The following is an 18,557-nucleotide window of genomic DNA, read 5'->3' on the forward strand; positions in this document are numbered from 1 at the left end:
CTAGAAGTGGCGCAGAAAGGTGGTAGAGATTGTAAGATTAGAAACATGAAGAGTTAGGGAAGAGAGAGGGAGGGAGAGGGGGAGGGAGGAGGGGTGGAAGGGAAAAAGGGAAGACGCAGAGAGAAAGGAAGGAAAAGTTTTGAAAAGGAAGAGGAGGTAGGAAGAAAGGAAGGATGGAAGGGAAAAAAGAAGTAAGGTAGGGAAGGAAGGTATGAAAGAGGGAAGGGAAGGGAAGGGAAGGAATGGAAGAACAAAGAAAGTGAGGAGATAAATAAAAGAAAGGACGAAGATAGGTAGGCAGATGGGCAAGAAGAAAGGCTGAGAAGGAAGAGGACGGGAAAGGGAAAAAGGAGAAGGAAGGGGAGAGAGAAAAGGAGAGAGAAAGTACAGGCACAAGCTAAAGAAGGAAGAAGAATAGGAGAAAGGAGAGTATACGTACAAAAATAGTGGTAACTGAAGAAGACGCATAATTAATCACAATACTATGTCACTATCTCCTACAATCTCCACCACGTACGCCGAATCACTCTTGCTACAACCTAAAAATAAACGAAATACACAACAAAAACAACACAAAAAAAAAAAAGAAATGTACAAATAAAAAGAAAGAAACTATTTACTGCCATGTCGCTGTGTTCAAGTTGGAAGGAACGCCTCACGTGAAGCCAAATTACTGTCACTAAGAAAAGGTTCCAACACCAATACAATTTTACACTTCCTCCTTTTGGCTCCAGAATGGTGGACAGCTTTTCTCTTTTTATTTCCTATTGTGTTTTATGGGTCTGGAACGGTCTGCCAAGCTCCCCTCCCTCCCCCCGTTCCTTTCTCTCTCTCTCTCTCTCTCTCTCTCTCTCTCTCTCTCTCTCTCTCTCTCTCTCTCTCTCTCTCTCTCTCTCTCTCTCTTAAAAGGAAAGTGATGCTGTCAAATCCAAACTTTAAATTAATTTCGACACTACAGGACTTTTTCCTTATTAATTTTTTTTCCCTCTCGTACTTCTCCTTCAAGAGCGGCACTTAAACGGAAACTTTCCTTCACATTTTTGCCTAAGCCCCTCGCCTGCCATCGACAGACAGGACCAAAAGACTTCTGCCAACCGCATATCAAAATTTCTAACTTTTTTTTTTTTTTTTTTTTTTTTACCAGACCTTCAGATAAGTATCACCATCTACCAGTTGCAGCCGGCATTCAACACGCATAGGATACGATGAGAAGAAATATAACTTTTTTTCTATTTTTACATCAGAGCATCCAAGCCACGACCTCTTGCTTCTCAAGTCTATTTTTCCTCATTGGTCAAACTCGTGAGGTTATCATCACCACCATTATTATCATCATCATCATCATCATCATCATCAAAGGCTTCCCCAATCTTCTTCCCAATTTTATCTCTGCAAGGATATCGAAGCTAGTGATTTTTTAAGGGGATCGTGGCTGGGTGGGCACGGTTGTCACCAAACGTCATGTTTTCCCTTTTTTCTTTTCCTTTCTTTTAGACTGAAGGAACATATTAAATCCTGGTATGAGTCGTTTTAGTGGATTTATCTTGAATGGTCACAAAGCAAATGACTTGCCACACTTAATTTTACTGCTTGCGCTAAGTGTCTTCATTCTCATTCGCTTATATTCTACGGTGTTCAGCTTTGAATTAGTCGGCCCCGCCCCGGGCAGACTAGTTCAATGGCAAGCACTGTATAAGTGCTCAAGTTTTGTAAAAAAGACTGTCAAGTAAGAAGATTTAAGCACGAAACAATTAGAGTGCGATATGCTACTCAACAGATGATCATGATTGAACCTGTACAACTTAACTCATCATTACATACGCAAGCTTCACCACGATAAGGTAGCGTTCCACTGAGGAAATATTTTGGGATGCAACTCCATTAACCTTTTCTTTTTCTTTTGATCAAACCACTGTGTCCCGATAGTTTCTACAGTACGAACATCTGCAATCCAAAATTTATTCCTACCGCCAAAACAAAAGGACTTCCTGGAAAAAAAAAAATGGAACCAGTTTATATGATGACTCGGCTGTGTTCCAGGGAAGCAACACCAAGAGGACCGGAGGGGAATTTGCTTTTATTCATTATATTATCTGCAATTCATACAAACCCTACCTGTTTGTCTGCTCGTTTCCCTGCGTTAGTCTACCAGCTGCTCAACTCACCAACCACAGACTTCCAAGTTACTCTTCAATTTTATGTATTGCAATACTATACATTTATACAACTAGGTATACTACAATATTAAGGAACAAAACTCTTATTCCAAGCGTACATTCCATCCATGCTAGTTAGAGACCAGACAGACAGACAGACAGACAGACAGTCAGCCACCTACCCAGGTGCCCAGCCAATCATACACTCTGGATAGCCAGTTAAATAATCAATCGTCCAGTCAGCTAATCAGTCTGGTCGCTATCTTGTGAATCAGGTAGTCAGCCATACTATCAGACAACTAATCAGACAGGTAATTACCCAGTCATTCTATTAATCAGCCAGTTATTTTAAGTAGTCGGCCAGTTAGTCAGGTAGGTAGCAAGTCAGCCAAATAGCTATATTACCATCCATTCAGTCAGGCAGTCAAGTTAGTTACTCATTCACTCTGCCACTCAAACATCAAACCACCTTGTCAGCTTCAGAAAAACCGAACAGATGCTGCTACCCTTTGCAATCCCCTATAATCCCTGGCTCTCCCCGCTAACCCCCTGTCACTCTCTCAACAGGTCCGAGTCTTCTCCGGCCACGCAGGAACCTCTGGGGTACGGCGCCGCCCCCAAACAGGGAGGCTAGGAGGAGCTGGGGGGGCGGGGGCGAGGGCGAGGAAGAGGAATGTTCGTGAAGTATGGAAGGAACGCCGTCAGTCGTACCCCTTCCTTGCTTCGCGTCGTCCTCCTCTACCTCTGCCTCCTCGTCCTCGTCCTCCTCCTCGTCCTCCCTCTCCTCCTCCTCCTCCTCCTCCTAGTATAATCACCTTTGCGCTTTCACTTTTTCCTTCTGGATCGCTCTGTTTTTGTTAAGTTAATGTACTTATCTTTAACTTTCCACTGATTTCCAGTTGACTTTTACCTGTGTTCCGTTTTTCTTACTTTGAGAGCGACTTTGTGTTGGCTTGAATTTTTAGCTGACGAGAAAAAGCTCTAGTTGATATTACTCTTGTTTTACCTTCTTCTGTACTTAAAATTTTACGTTCCTTCGTATTTTACGCTTAGAAGAATGTCTCAATTTTTTTACGAGACTTAAAACCAACAAAGCGATGAATTTTGCGCAGCGCATGGGACTAATTTTTGACAACACTGAAAGTCCTCAACGCTTTTTCTTCTAAATCGTTTGCTTCTGTAGTAGTTTCCATGCAGGGCAATTTTCCGTTATCTTATGTTGTGTTGCCCTCATGGATGTTGGTGTTGGCCCGAGGAGCGGTGTTGTCACGCTTCCTGCGGCTTGTCTTGTGTTGAGAAGCCTTGTGTTGCCACCACCACCACCACCACCACCCACCCCGCGACGCTACCCAGCCCAGCAGCGCCACCCCAACACCTTCCCCCCTACAACGGTACAAAACGCCACATGACGCTACACAACGAACGGTACAACATACATCACAAAGCGCAAAACATAGCACAACACACACCAATGCAATGGCACATGGAACATGGCACAGAACCAACATGATTAAGCATCTTGTGTAGCTGTCACGTGTTGATCGTCATCACAATCAACACTATGCTGAAGTTTATAAAAGTTACATCTCCTGTTAGCTTTAATTGCTTCACCGCCTCATATGGAAGAAAAGTACTGCGTATGTCTAGTTCATAACTGCTAGTATACAAAAAACAATATGCTCTCTCTCTCTCTCTCTCTCTCTCTCTCTCTCTCTCTCTCTCTCTCTCTCTCTCTCTCTCTCTCTCTCTCTCTCTCTCTCTCTCTCTCTCTCTCTCTCTCTCTCTCTCTCTCTCTATATATATATATATATATATATATATATATATATATATATATATATATATATATATATATATATATATATATATATATATATACATGCAATAATTTCCTTCCATGTATGGCTATGTAGCAGTTAAAACTTACACGCGATATAACTTTTAACGGTGTTTGTTGTGAGGACGATATTCTCCTTGGCGACGATCCTCAAAACACTACACCATGTCACCATTGTAACTCCACAACACAACCTTGGGGCAACATGGAGGCACCACGCCACGCAACACAACTGGGCAGAACGCAATAAGGGCGTGAGTCATTCCTCACAACACATAGGTGCAGCAGAGACACGCCACAATACACTAAGCAAATATTAATGCAACAGATAACGAAATTTCTTTATTGCTAACCAACAGGTCTCTCTCTCTCTCTCTCTCTCTCTCTCTCTCTCTCTCTCTCTCTCTCTCTCTCTCTCTCTCTCTCTCTGATCAGCTTTCACTGATTTAATTAAGCTTAATGACATAAAAGAGCCCCGATCGTTTAATCAAGTCAGCTGAAAAGTCCACATCGCCATCACGCGTTCATCTAGGACAGCACTGTAACGTTAAACTCACGGCACTTGAATAATTTTAACCAGTCAGGCAGAGGTGACGTGCGGACTTAATAACAATAAATAATAATAATAATAATAATAATAATAATAATAATAATAATAATAATAATAATAATAATAATAATAGTAATAATAATAATAAAATTTAAATAAATAGCAAGTAGAAAAATCCAAATGGTGGAGCACCCAGCCCTCCGCTCTTCCTTCCTTTGGTTTCCTTCCATGATGCTGCATGAAAATGGTGGTAATAATAGGCATAATAATGTCAATAATAATAATAATAATAATAATAATAATAATAATAATAATAATAAAACAATAATAATAATATTAAACAATAATAATAATAATAATAATAATAATAATAATAATAATAATAATAAATCCAATAGATGTCACGATGCAAATAATAAAACAGTTATTTTAAAAGGGAAATATGGTCTCACACACACACACACACACACAAACACACATCAACCTTCCCTTTCAACATGACCTTCCCACATACCTTATTCCTTCTCCTCCTCTCCCTTCACCCTTCCTTTCCTTCATCTTATTCTTTTTTTTTTCTTATTCCTTGCTTCACTTCAATTTTCTCATTCAATAAATTTGTATTTGCTCCTACATTCCCTCCCCTTCCCTTCCTACACTCCCCTCAGGCTGCCTCCCTCCTTACATTCAGTGGACAGGTTTACCTTCTCTTCTTTAACAAGATTTAGCTCTCTTCTCTTCCTCCCCCAACACTTTTCCCAATCACGAGAAACTAGTTTATCCCCCATTCTTTTCTTAATTTTAAATAGTTCATTCATCACTCCTCCGTTGATGAGCTTTTCAACAGCAAAATGTGAGTTTCTCCCTCGATTTCTTATCACTCACTACTGAATAGAACCTTTCATCCACTCCTTTGAATTAGGTCACATTCAGTCAGTCAGTCACTCCTTTCCCCATCAATCAGATCTTACTCCCTAAAGTTAGCTTATGTTAATCAGACTCAACTTCTCCATACATACCCTCTGCTAGTTCCTCCTTCCCTCCCTCCCTCCCTACGGCCCGCCCAGCCCCTCACCGGCGGGCTCCTCCCTCAGGCTGGCCCCGGACATCGTGGTGGATGACGAGCCGGCGCCCATACATCCCGGCTACGTGGACCAGACGGGAAAGGGCACCAACGACAAGATACCAATCGTACTCCTCCAGGGATTTTTCCAAGGGCCGGGAGCTAGGTCGCCGCATCACCGTCGTCCGTCAATGGTGAGTCATCTCCGTCCTCCCTTCCCTCCCGCCCTTGTTTAGTCCCTATCTAATGTCCCTCCTTTTCTTATAGTAAGTGATGCTCTTCACTCACTTCTTTGTTCATTTTCTGGTTGATTTTCTTCTTGGCATCCTCTTCTTTGTCTTTGATCTAGCACTTATTCTTCTCCTCCTTTGCTATACACATCTGTCAGTCTTCTTTATCATATACTTTCCTCTAACCCTGTCACTCTACCTCTCACTAGCCCTTACCCCACACAGTCCTAACCTACAACCTCTCTACTGAACAATGTAGATAGACAATGCAAAGTGCAACTTTGTAATGATATCTTTAACACAGCAAAGGATATGTGAGAAAAAACAATGATGCCTAAGAAGTTCAGTAAAGCATGAAAAAAATAAACTGAAGAGAAAGAGGAGGAGGAGGAGGGTATGGAATGGAAGAAATGCAAAACAGATGCCAAAGATGGTGACAAGAGCGAGTAGACACCCTGGAGGTTTCATCAACCAGGGAAGCTAGAGCTAGCTGCTATACATGTCACCCCATAGAGTGTGAATGAGCTCACGCTGCCGCCACACCTGGTCGACGTCACCTCAGTGATCCGCGGTGCCCTGCCCGTCCTGCCCCGCTCACTGGCTGCCCTCTGCCTCACCCTCAACATTCTCCTTCCCGGTCTCGGTGAGTGTATTGTCTCCCTCCCCCATCGCGCACCCCCCCCCTTGACAATGCGCCGCCTACCATATCCCAAATAATTCCTACTCGGCACTTTTATTTACTACCTTTCACCGAGGCACATACTCGTACTCCAACAGGGGCCACCCGGCACCTGACACTCACTCATCTCAAGTAGTATTATTTGCGTTCTCTCCATGATTACTTCCAAGGACCAAAGTAACGGGGTCCCTTCTGGTTATATCACTTCACTGCTTAATGATATTCCTCTATTACTACTGCCACACTGTGCAGCTCACTGTCTAGTTCTTGCCTTGTACATAGTTCTACACTGATAATATTTTACTACCTCTTTCTATGACTCCTGAAGGACCTGTAGACCCTCACCTTAGTTAGAGAAAGCCTCTATGGAAAGAGATCCTCATCAGAGGCACACTCCACTGGGACAGCCAGTCTCTCACCTTCATATCACAGATATTTAGAGAAGTGCATGACACAATGGTGGATGGCACCATCATGTTGGCAATTGTGTACACAATGTGTACACAATAAATCAAAAATTAATTATTTCTGATGTTCAGTGTTCTCTTTTGTTTTTATACAAAAAAAGTATCGAGTAGAATTTTTCTCTATTTTATACCTTCGAGACTATTATTATGTGAATAAAAAATTACAGAAAAATTAACATGGCAGTGATCAATGGCACTAAACAATGTAGCAGCATTATTATACATAAAAACATACATTGCCTATAAAGACTTCTGAGAGCACAATAGGTTTGCATAACCTTACACACAAAATATGAACCTAAATTCGTTAACTCATCTGCAGAACAGAATATGAGTCTCAAGATAAAAAGGGACAATGGATGCACCTCAATGAATTAAGACACATAAATCAATCTCAGTCACTTAACAGACACTGATTAGTCCCAGTTTTACTTTTAGGAGCAAAGCTCACACTGCCTTTCTGGAAAGCCATGCTCTCACATACTTCTCAATTTCCTCATGAACAATCAGCCAGCAGCTCAGAAGATAGTGATAACTTCTATTTCATCTCATAACCAGATATACATTTAAGCACATTAAAAATGTAACAATTCTAAAGGTTTTTCTTTTATCAATATCACCTTCTAAATGAGGTCACATCTTGCACAGTAGACTCAGGGACCCAGTCAGAACTATTTTGTATAAGCACTTTTAGGATGCTTTGATATAATAATTTCATTGTTAATATTTCAATTTTTTTTTTTCCTCTCTCTCTCTCTCTCTCTCTCTCTCTCTCTCTCTCTCTCTCTCTCTCTCTCTCTCTCTCTCTCTCTCTCTCTCTCTCGTGCCTATAAGTCAGCCTTCAGTACATGACAGTTCCCCCAAATTACCATTTCATCATTTCCCCAACACTTTATCCTCACCATCCATAATAGCAAGGTCAAGCCAACACTCCTTTTCCATACGCATGGTCTTTGTGGCAAAAATATCTGCCATTATCAAAACTTACAATTAGCTGCTTTACAGATGTAACCCCTACTACTGCGAAAGGATATTCTATTATTACTCTTTTATGTGGAGAGAGAGAGAGAGAGAGAGAGAGAGAGAGAGAGAGAGAGAGAGAGAGAGAGAGAGAGAGAGAGAGAGAGAGAGAGAGAGAGAGAGAGAGAGAGAGAGAGAGAGAGAGAGAGAGAGAGTATAATGACATTTGAACATTTATTTAAAGCCATTATATAACAGAATACAGGATCTTAATTTTTCTATATTGATGGCTAGCCATTCTGTAGCTGCAGCTTTTTAAGGAATACAGAAACTTGTTCAATAGAAAAAAAATACATGTGTTACAATAAAATGCTTTATATAATTAAAAATGTGGTCACAATTTAAGTAGTAAATGGCTTCATGAGGTCACATACAGCAAGGATATCACCAAAAATTTAAAACCATGCAATCATTTCTGATAAATGGTACCACACAGTTAAGTTGAAGCTGGTTTGATACTGCTTATGAGTGACAATAGCATGAATCTCCTAATTTTCATCTATTCATGCTCTCTCTCTCTCTCTCTCTCTCTCTCTCTCTCTCTCTCTCTCTCTCTCTCTCTCTCTCTCTCTCTCTCTCTCTCTCTCTCTCTCTCTCTCTCAGGCAAAAATCAGATCAACTTTTTTTTGTGTTTGTGTTCAAATGTGTATGCCTGTCCCTCTACCTCCATGTTAAATGCAATTTTTCCATGTTTAACAATAACAACTTAATTACCTTCTGAATGGTGAAATAGTGATAAAGTTGGTGGAGATTCAAGCAGTTCCATGAGCCTAAAGGTGGGATTACAGCACCACAAATAGCAGCAGTAATACTATGTGGCAGGAGCTGCAACAGCAACTAAAGGAATATAACAGAAATTCATCAATTATATATATTTTCAGGATCAGTACACAGCAGAAAAGCAACTATAGCATTTACACAATTACTATATAATAGGAGCATAAAAAGCAGTAGTTACAGATTTGTTGTAAAATTATAGTAGCAATACATACTTACCCCTGTCAGGAGTATGTTTGAATGAGTGGTGATGTTCCTCACAGGAACGGCAGCAAGTGGGTGGCTGGGCCTCTGCTGGGGGAGGAACCGCATGGGAACAGTGGAGACCAGTGGCCACCGCTTCACCTCAGTGGTGGTGACAGCAGCCACCGGGCTCGTCCAGCTCTTCACAGTGACCTTCTTCCTGGTGGGGTGGTTCTGGGGGGTAGCCTGGGGGATCCTCCTCGTCTCAATCGCCAGTGAGTGGGCTGTGGCTTCTTCCTCCCCTCATTCTGTGCTGGAGACATGAGGAAAAATAGTTCTTAGAGGAGGAGCAGGAGGAGCAGTAAAAGAAAAAGAAATTTATTATAATTTCTAAAGTTACTGAAGAAACATCAATAGAAGCACTGAACAGTTTTCAGTGGCAGAAGAGAAAAATCTTTAAAGAAGTTATGCTCATACACTAAATGAATGGCAAGGTAAAAAGTAGATAGACTTCATTATAAGCAGTGAAGGGAGGAGGATTGTTAGAGACAAGATTCAGATAAAATTCCAACAAATCATGAAGGGAAAAGCCATGAAACTTAACAAAGGTGTAAGGGAGACTAAGGTAGTTCCTAAAACCATGAACAAAGGAAAACGAGCAGCAAAACAAGAAAGACTAGACAAAAAAGAGGGAAAGAAAAGAGAGAATGTTAGCAAGAGAGAAGGAAGAAATTGTTCAAATAATGCAAATGAAGATACCTTACAGTGTAGGGAAGAAGAGTTATGCAGAGGTGGAGGGAGGTTGAGTTCCTCTTTGGAACTTTGGGAGAAAGAAATGATGGCTGGTCCACAAAGGTAAAGAATATCCACATAACTTCTTATCAGCCTGCTGATGCTTTATGTCATGGCAACTAAACCTTGCATTTCACTATTTTTTACAGTGTGAAGATCAACCTATAGTTACTAAAACTTTTTGAAAAGTAGTTGCTTGAACATTTTTTGTATGAATACATTTCATGAAGGTCTTACCTATGTACCCTCCCTTCTTCCCTCAGTTCTCTTGCAAAAGGCAAAGGAAGAGCAAAGTAGTACCTAATGTTACCCTCCCTCCCTTCCTCTCATTGCCCTTAACACTGCTTGGTACCTCTGCCTGGCTGTCCTACAGGTCCCTTACCAGTGGTTCTAGAATATGTAGTGGTGTGGTTGGCTGGCCCTCACAAATCTATTTCCTTTTTTTTGTTTTTTACTGACTACTACATTTTCCTTAGCTCTTTACCCAATACACCTTCAGCCCTCTTCACAAATTCTACCTGTGCACTGTTTCATTAGACTCTTCAGTCATGTTAATGCAATTTGATGTTTGATTACCTTTTGCCTGACTATCTTTTATAAAAATGTGCTTAATAAATAATTACTACATCCAAAGTAGATACAATATTTGTGTAAAATTTACATACTGTCATTCATACTGATGTCAAATTGGCAGTCATGCCAATTAACAATAGATCCATCTTAAGAATTTAAGTGGCTATGCCATCCAAGATCAATAATCTTCATCTTCATGTACTCTCCAAACTTCAAAATACAAATGAAAGCAAATGCTAATTACCTATAAGAAAACATAATATAGCTATACTTTATATAGCACTTCTGAGAGCCTGATCAGATATCTTTCCTGGTGTACGTGTGTGTGTGTGTGTGTGTGTGTATGAATATGATAGCGCATAACACTTTCCTTACTATTTCAGACAAGTACACCCAGTTCGTGTCGGAGCATCGGTCCTCAATCAGTGGGGCAGTCAGCCTGGAGATGCTGGCAGTCAACGCCAACTAGACATGCAGGGCTTCAACCAACCCCATCCCCACCACCTGCCACCATTGCAAGCATGGCCACGAAACTCAAGGCCACACCATCAAGGACCTCAATATACATCGTCACCTCATCCCTCACTGCCCTACACAAGGTCGTATCTCCCCAGCCCACAACACTCATGGCCACACCACTTGAGGCCACACCATCCGCTGCCTATGTTCAGACCAAAGCCACACCAGAGAGCCCACCCATCACAGGCAATATCCTTGTCCCGTCGAGCAAGGATTTATGCACAGCCAAGACGCCCAGGTATTTTGAATTACTGCTGTTCAGTTTTATAACAGCTTTTGATTATAAACTTTATGCCTTTTAACTTTTTAACATATTTTAGTAACATCAAAGATCCCATGGAAATTAACCAAAAAAATTTGATACCATTAACTTTGTATGGCACCATTACACTTTTCCAAGCAAAATATTCCTCTGATTCCTCTAAACTAGAGCAATACATACCTCAGTAGTCAGTGTCCATTCTCTACCCCTCTTCTGAAATTGTAATAAAAATGACACATGGGGGATTAAATTTTCCCTTTTGTTCGAGTCTAATACCAGACTGGAGCTGATTTTTTACCCTCAAGAAGTTATGCAAAGGGAAAAATTATCTTTTTCTCATGGTTTGTTTGCTGGTAATGAGAATGATCATACCAGTCACCTCTAAATATCTCTTAGCATAAAATTCTCTGAACTGTCTGAGCACCTTAGTGAAATATCATGATATATTCAGCTCCATAAAACTTCCAATGTCTTTCAAGTAACCCATTCAGCTATTCTGATCAAAAAAACAATTTTCATACACTCAAATTCTTCTTTGACACATACTAAGAAAAATAATTTCAGGAATGTTTTTCTTTGGAAATGTTGTTCTTCCAACTCTACTATTCATTTTCACATACTGTGCAAGCATTATATACTTTCGCCAACCACACACATTACTGTTCATATGTCAGTTTAAAAATAAACGTAATAAAGGGCTATACGTAAACCCATGCTGTTATTTCGCATTACCATTCAGCAAGTTCCTTCCTCTTACTATGTCAGCTAAGTTCTTTTCTTTATAATGTCATCAATTTATCCCAACAGATGTTTTAAAATCTTTCATCTCGATATTACACAATATTTTTTTTACAAGCAGGTAATATGCATTGAACTGATATATTATCACAATTAATTTAATGTAATGGCCATCCTATCTTCTTTTCCTTGAGGTGGGTGCTGTGCCTTGACATGGTCTGTGATGAAGCAAATGTGCTTAAACAGTTCTTTATAAATCTCTGGTGTGGCCATCTTTTATAGTGTGGCTGAGAGTGTGTGGCATGACACCAGTCTGTGAGCAGGCTCATGGTCTCTGAATGAATTTGTTAATGTGGTGCTGTAAGTGTTTGAGAAGTGACAGCATATATAATTTGTGGTGTAAACATTTTTAAATAACATTTTAGTCTTTGGCATAGCAACATGTACTAGTCTGTGGTTTTAGTAAAAAAAAAGCTATGGTGTAACAATAGTTGAAAATATACTATTAGTCTGTGGTGGTACAACTGTGGTTTAGCAATGGCATGGTGCAGAGACGGACAGTGGTTGAACAATTTTGTACAAAGCATCACCTCTCCTGAGGCTGATGTTACTGAATGCTAGAATTCATTACCATCCATGAACAGATGTGAATCATATTCAGCTTCTTCAGAATGCCTGTTGCCACTAATATCACTGTATACTGTTCCTGTTGACCATTACCACCACTACCACCATATGCAAGGTCTGTGATGATTTTTACAAGCTTCACTGAGCTCTACCATGAGCAAGTTAGATGAGTAGGGAGAAATTTATTGATCTGAATGCAAGCCAAGTACATGACAGACAAGACTCAAGGAATACAGACACAAACCTTATTCATCATTATATAAAAAAAAGTAGGACTGTTTTCTTTCCTTACTTTTTTCAGTATCTTTTAAATAGGATTCTATTTGCTTATTTTGAAAACCTTCTAAAAGATATTTTTTTTAGAATGACAAATCAATTAACTTGTAGGAACTCTTACTTTCTGGGCTCTTTTCTATATAAAATGTTCATTAAATTTTTCAAGGATTTCTCACTATGCCACAAATTATGAAGTCAGTCAGTCTGTCTTGTGGTTGCAAATTTTCTGCTGATTCTCTTGTTCAGAAAAAAAAAATTATAGTTCTGAAAAAGAAAATAAATTCAATGCCACAATATAGGTAGGTATAATGCTGCCCATAAATGAAATGGTATTGTCATTCCAATGAAAACACATGCAAAATATATCAAATACACATATCCAATCATTCACCTATCAATGCACATAGTAAGTAATTGTCCAGACTTATAATAAAGGCGATTACTACTTATTCTATCGTTAAAAAATTCCAATGACCTCGACTAGATAGATACTAGTAATATCATGAGATTTACATAGTTATCTTCTAAATTGATAAAGTCTGTCTACCTACATGTCTATGTATCATGTTTAGGTCCACCTTTAAGGGAGGCAGCCCAGGCAAGACATGCTGTCTTATCTCTATGGAAATAAAAATGCACACAATATTCCTATTCTCTCATTATTTATATAAAAAAAAAAAAATATCAGCATTCTATCAAGAATGTCAAATAATTCATTATTCAAAGATTTTCAAAAATGATGCATTGAGTTACTGGTAAAAAAGCATTTGGTATTTATAACAGGTGCATATACACTTCCTAAAGACTGAAATTTTACAGCATGCATAAGTAAGGAAAACAAATGTCTTTACCATCTTCAATTGCACAATGTTGCCTTCCTGAGGATGGGTGAATGATTGTATCAAAATCTTAGTTATTAGTATTTATAAGATTAGATAAGATTTGTCCTAACTCTTATATCTAAAAGAGTAGTTTTGTGGATGTCTGTGTTGTTGTGTACTATTTGTATCTAAGTGATTCAGGGGCTGAGTAAATAATAGTGTGCACATCTAAATATATCAATATACTGATTTTCATCTAGTTTTTCCCATCCTTCATTATGCAAGTAATTGTCTGTCACATATCTAATGACATATCATCTTTGTTAGAGTACTACAGTGCCACACAAAACTCTAGACTAGCTAAAAATCTGGCAGTTTAAACAAGATGCAGTGTGCTGCTATCCTTTACTAACATAACCATAATATCACTCTCATGATACATGCACTTCTTTAATTACAACAAACTACACTTAAATTCAGCTAAACAAGTCTAATCTAAGATTCAACATCATATCTTCATTATCATTTTACTCTGGAATCAATTAACTCATGAATTTTCCTATCATGGTGGCAAAAGAGCTTAACCATCTTCAGAATAATCTGAGATCGTATATATTGTTACATTCATACACACACAGTACAATTCTTTAATCTCCTCATGTAAAAAAAAGTCTGAAAAAAATCCTAGGAGTATACATTCCTAAAACGGTGCCTCAAACTGATTTAACATTAAAGAAAAAAAAAAAAAACCTTACTTGGAGGTTTAATGTAAATTAAATAGGTTCAGTATGTAGAACAGTTATTGTTGCTTCATTCAGTCTATATCTCAATGTCTAATGATCTATGTCTGTGTTGCATAACATGTGTACCTGTTACATTAAAGGCCAAATGACACTGGAATGTTTTCTTTTATTCCCCTTCACAAAAAAAACAATAGTACAAGTCATGAAAAAAACATACATACAAAAAATGATCTATAAGCTTATCATAGTAAAAATGCTGAATACAAGTTAAACTATATTATCATAGTAAAAATGCAGAATACAAGTTAAACTATTCTGCATAATACAGTAATGTGTCTTAAAAGATTACGGTTTTAAGGCTAACGTTGTAAAATAAATGTATTTACCTAATTCTTTACTAACATGCAGCAATCAAGAACTAAGTTAAACTCATATTGTCAAATTTCCACATTGCATGTTCCTTGATCTTCATCATGAATTTCACTCATCTCAAGCTCCATAACATCTCTCTAGAACAGGCTGATAAGTGTTATTCATTGTCCCTCACTTCATATATTTCTCACAGAATTTTATTTCACTAATAGATAAATTCATCTGTGCACTTAATATTTTTCTCAAGTCTAACTTTATTTTTTGTATCCTTCCATTCTCTTTTGCTGGATCTTTTCATTTCCTTCCAGGCATTGTTTTTCCTTTCTTTTAGTCTTTCATATATCTAGCTATAAACCATTCTTTTTCCTTTCCCAAACTCTCATTATACACCTCTACTACATGAACAATATATTCATGAACATTTTCTAGTCTTCATTATACCTATTGCTTTAATTCCCTGCCTATCTAAAGTTTTAAAGTTTTTGGATCTATCCTCAACAGGAAGATTCTTAAACATCTAACACTTCACAACCTTCTGTCTGATTGCCAGTATGGGTTCAGTCAAGGCCGCTCTACTGGTGATCTTCTGGCTTTCCTTACTGAGTCTTGGTCATCCTCTTTTAGAGATTTTGGTGAAACTTTTGCTGTTGCCTTAGGCACAAAGCTTTGATTTCCAGACTACCCTCCTATGGCTTCTATCCTTCTCTCTGTAACTTCATCTCAAGTTTCCTTTCTGTATTACTGCTGTGGTAGATGGTCACTGTTCTCCTAAATCTATTAACAGTGGTGTTCCTCAGGGTTCTGTCCTGTCACCCACTCTCTTCCTACTATTCATCAATGATCTAAACCAAACTTCTTGCCCTATCCACTCCTACGCTGATGATACCACCCTGCCCTTTTCCAAGTCTTTTCACAGATGTCCAACCCTTCAGGAAGTAAACAGTTCACACAGGGAAGCCACAGAATGCCTGACTTCTGATCTCCCTAAAATTTCTGATTGGGGCAGAGCAAACTTAGTACTGTTCAATGCCTCAAAAACTCAATTCCTCCACCTATCAGTTCAACACAACCTTCCAGACAACTATCTCCTCTTCTTTATTGACACTCAACTGGTCCCCTCTTCTACACTGAACATCCTCAGTCTGTCCTTTTCTTATAATCTAAACTGGAAATTTCATATCTCATCTCTAGCTAAAACAGCTGACCACCACTTCGGACCCTAATATCAGGACCGGCATCCTAATTGGCCTTTTTTTGTTAGATTTTTGTTGCCCTTGGCTGGTGTCCCTTCTATATAAAAAAAAAACCTGTCTGTCAATATCTAACACTTATCCCTAAGAAGAGTGATAAAGGAATGACCACAACATACCTCAAACTATTCCTATCTTTATATTCCTAACTTATTTTAATAAACCTCATACTATACAAATTAGATTTTCCACTTACTTATCTATGTCATTCTCATATTCCTTAATTTTTCTTATGTATGTATGTACAATATTAATAGTATTATGTACGTATACTTCCCGTTGGTGCAATATATTTGTTTCTGAAGTGATATTTACTCATATCCTCCAATCCTCAAATTGGTTAATATTAACCTGGAAATCAAGACAAAATAACAATAACTAACTTTACACATTTCATTTGTTGGTAAAAATGTCACATATAAGATTCTTGCTTGATCCACTGAAACACTGCATAACAAAACATTTACTTCTCAGGTATACATTTCACAAACACTTTTATTGATGTTCCAACTGAGATAGGGATTGGTCTAAGATTCATAATATGTATTCAAACCAAAACAACTCAATTCATGACTCAAGGTAACCTGTTTCATTAAACTGACATATGTAATACTAAATAATATATTAACACTATAGCAGTGATCAGTAAAAAAAATCCTTCAAGTTCTTGGAATACCTACCAGGATAAAGAAAAAATTGTCTACATATATTAGGTATATGTTACTTGCTGAAAGCTTTGGCTGGACAGCCTGCATCAGCTGAACTTTTTTCCGTACAAAAAAACTTTCACATTTAATTCCATATCCATATCCATATCCAAAGCTTTTGATAGAGTCTGGCACAAAGCTTTGATTTTCAAACTACCCTCCTATGGCTTCTATCCTTCCCTCTGTAACTTCATCTCAAGTTTCCTTTCTGACCATTCTATTGCTCCTGTGGTAAATGGTCACTGTTCTTCTCCTAAATCTATTAAGAGTGATTTTCCTCTGGGTTCTGTCCTGTCACCCACTCTCTTCCTATTATTCATCAATGATCTTCTAAACCAAACTTCTTTTCCTATCCACTCCTACACTGATGATACCACCCTACACTTTTCCATGTGTTTTCCTAGACATCCAGTCCTTCAGGAAGTAAACAATTCATGCAGGGAACCCAAAGAATGCCTGACTTCTGATCCCTCTAAAATTTCTGATTGGGACAGAGCAAACTTAGTATTGTTCAATGCTTCATAAACCCAGTTCTTCCATCTATCAACTTAATACAACCTTCCAGACAACTATCCTCTTTTCTTCAATAACTCAATTGTCCCCCTCTTCTACAATGAACATCCTCAGTTTCTTTTCTTATAACCTAAACTGGAAACTTCACATCTCATTTCTAGTTAAAACAGCTTCTATGAAATTAGGCATTCTGAGTCATCTCCACCAGTTTTTCTCACCCCCCACCAGCTTACTCTGTACAGGGGCCTTATCCACCCATGTATGGAGTATGTCTCACATGTATGGGGGATTCCACTCATACTGCTATTTTAGACAAGGTGGAATCAAAATATTTTCGTCTTATCAATTCCTCTCCTCTAACTGACTGTCTTCAGCCTATTTCTCATTGCCACAATGTTGCATCTCTTGCTGTCGTCTACCGCTATTTTCATGCTAACTGCACTTCTGATCTTGCTAACTGTATGCTTCCCCTCCTGCTGCCTCACTGCACAAGGCCTTCTTTCACTCATCCCTATTCTGTCCACCTCTCTAATGCATTCATCCCTTTCTCTGATAAACTCTGGAACTTTCTGCCTGCCTCTGTATTTCCTCCTTTCTTTGAATTGAACTCTTTCAAGAAAGAGGTTTCAAGACACTTATCCTTCAATTTTCAATGACTCTCTTGATGTCTCTTTTGAGACTGGTGCCTAAGTGGGTTTTTTTTTCTACCAATTTTGTTTCCCTTGGCCAGTGACCCTCTTACATTAAGAGAGAGAGAGAGAGAGAGAGAGAGAGAGAGAGAGAGAGAGAGAGAGAGAGAGAGAGAGAGAGAGAGAGAGAGAGAGAGAGAGAGAGAGAGAGAGAGAGAGAGAGAGAGAGAGAGAGGCTGGCTTCACTGCCCGTTCTCAAGAGTTGTCACAGAAGGGGAGGGCAGGTGTTTTCCCCAGCAGGCAAGTGTCAAGCAGCTGTGGAGGTCTGAAGACAGGTAACTGTGGCCCTCCAGACACCTTTTTGCTCCTCCATAGCACCATGTGTGTTCTACAAGCCCTGTAAATATTTTCTGGCACTTTGCATATTTTCCCTTGACTCTCTGTGACTTGCGGTGGCAGGTTGATACACAGTGAGCATGTCCATGTGGGCCAGTATGAGGAGGCAATGATACATAGGAAGCAGACCTAGTTGCAAGTGTGTATCACCAAATCTCTTGGATACTGTTAGCATAAATACTTTGGATTAATGTTTTGTAGCATACAGGTAGAGTACACTGATACACTGAGAGAGGCAGTTTTAGAATGGGCATCTCCAGAGAACTGTAGGACCATATACTTAGTCCTACATTAAAACAGCTGGTGACCATCAGCAACTCAGACCATTGTGAGCACCCCAAATGTTGATGTCCACAGCAATGCTGAATGCAAACTAATGT

At 39.0% G+C, this 18,557-nt stretch overlaps 1 protein-coding gene and 1 long non-coding RNA gene across 5 annotated transcripts in view; one reads left to right on the forward strand and one right to left on the reverse strand.

The window, feature by feature from the left end:
• The window catches only part of LOC135104503 (uncharacterized), a 24,322-nt gene extending 15,188 nt beyond the window's left edge, over positions 1 to 9,134 (reverse strand). Inside the window, exons 1-2 of the long non-coding RNA XR_010270460.1 lie at positions 8,996 to 9,134; positions 8,714 to 8,836 (exon numbers count right to left, since the gene is read on the reverse strand). This is a non-coding gene — a long non-coding RNA (uncharacterized LOC135104503). The remainder of the gene's footprint in view (positions 1 to 8,713; positions 8,837 to 8,995) is intronic.
• The window catches only part of LOC135104502 (protein stum-like), a 96,856-nt gene extending 82,392 nt beyond the window's left edge, over positions 1 to 14,464 (forward strand). For 2 of the 4 annotated variants that reach the window (XM_064012067.1, XM_064012064.1), the window contains 5 exons: positions 2,724 to 2,759; positions 5,635 to 5,797; positions 6,347 to 6,476; positions 9,040 to 9,234; positions 10,708 to 14,464. In XM_064012067.1, the coding sequence (XP_063868137.1) occupies positions 2,724 to 2,759; positions 5,635 to 5,797; positions 6,347 to 6,476; positions 9,040 to 9,234; positions 10,708 to 10,793 (610 nt within the window). In that variant the 3' untranslated portion in view covers positions 10,794 to 14,464. The remainder of the gene's footprint in view (positions 1 to 2,723; positions 2,760 to 5,634; positions 5,798 to 6,346; positions 6,477 to 9,039; positions 9,235 to 10,707) is intronic. The other 2 variants (XM_064012065.1, XM_064012066.1) reach the window with 2 other exon arrangements.
• Positions 14,465 to 18,557: the final 4,093 nt, after the last annotated feature.

This window comes from Scylla paramamosain, chromosome 10 (genome assembly GCF_035594125.1).
Source record: "Scylla paramamosain isolate STU-SP2022 chromosome 10, ASM3559412v1, whole genome shotgun sequence".
Taxonomy (NCBI): Eukaryota; Metazoa; Arthropoda; class Malacostraca; order Decapoda; family Portunidae; genus Scylla; species Scylla paramamosain.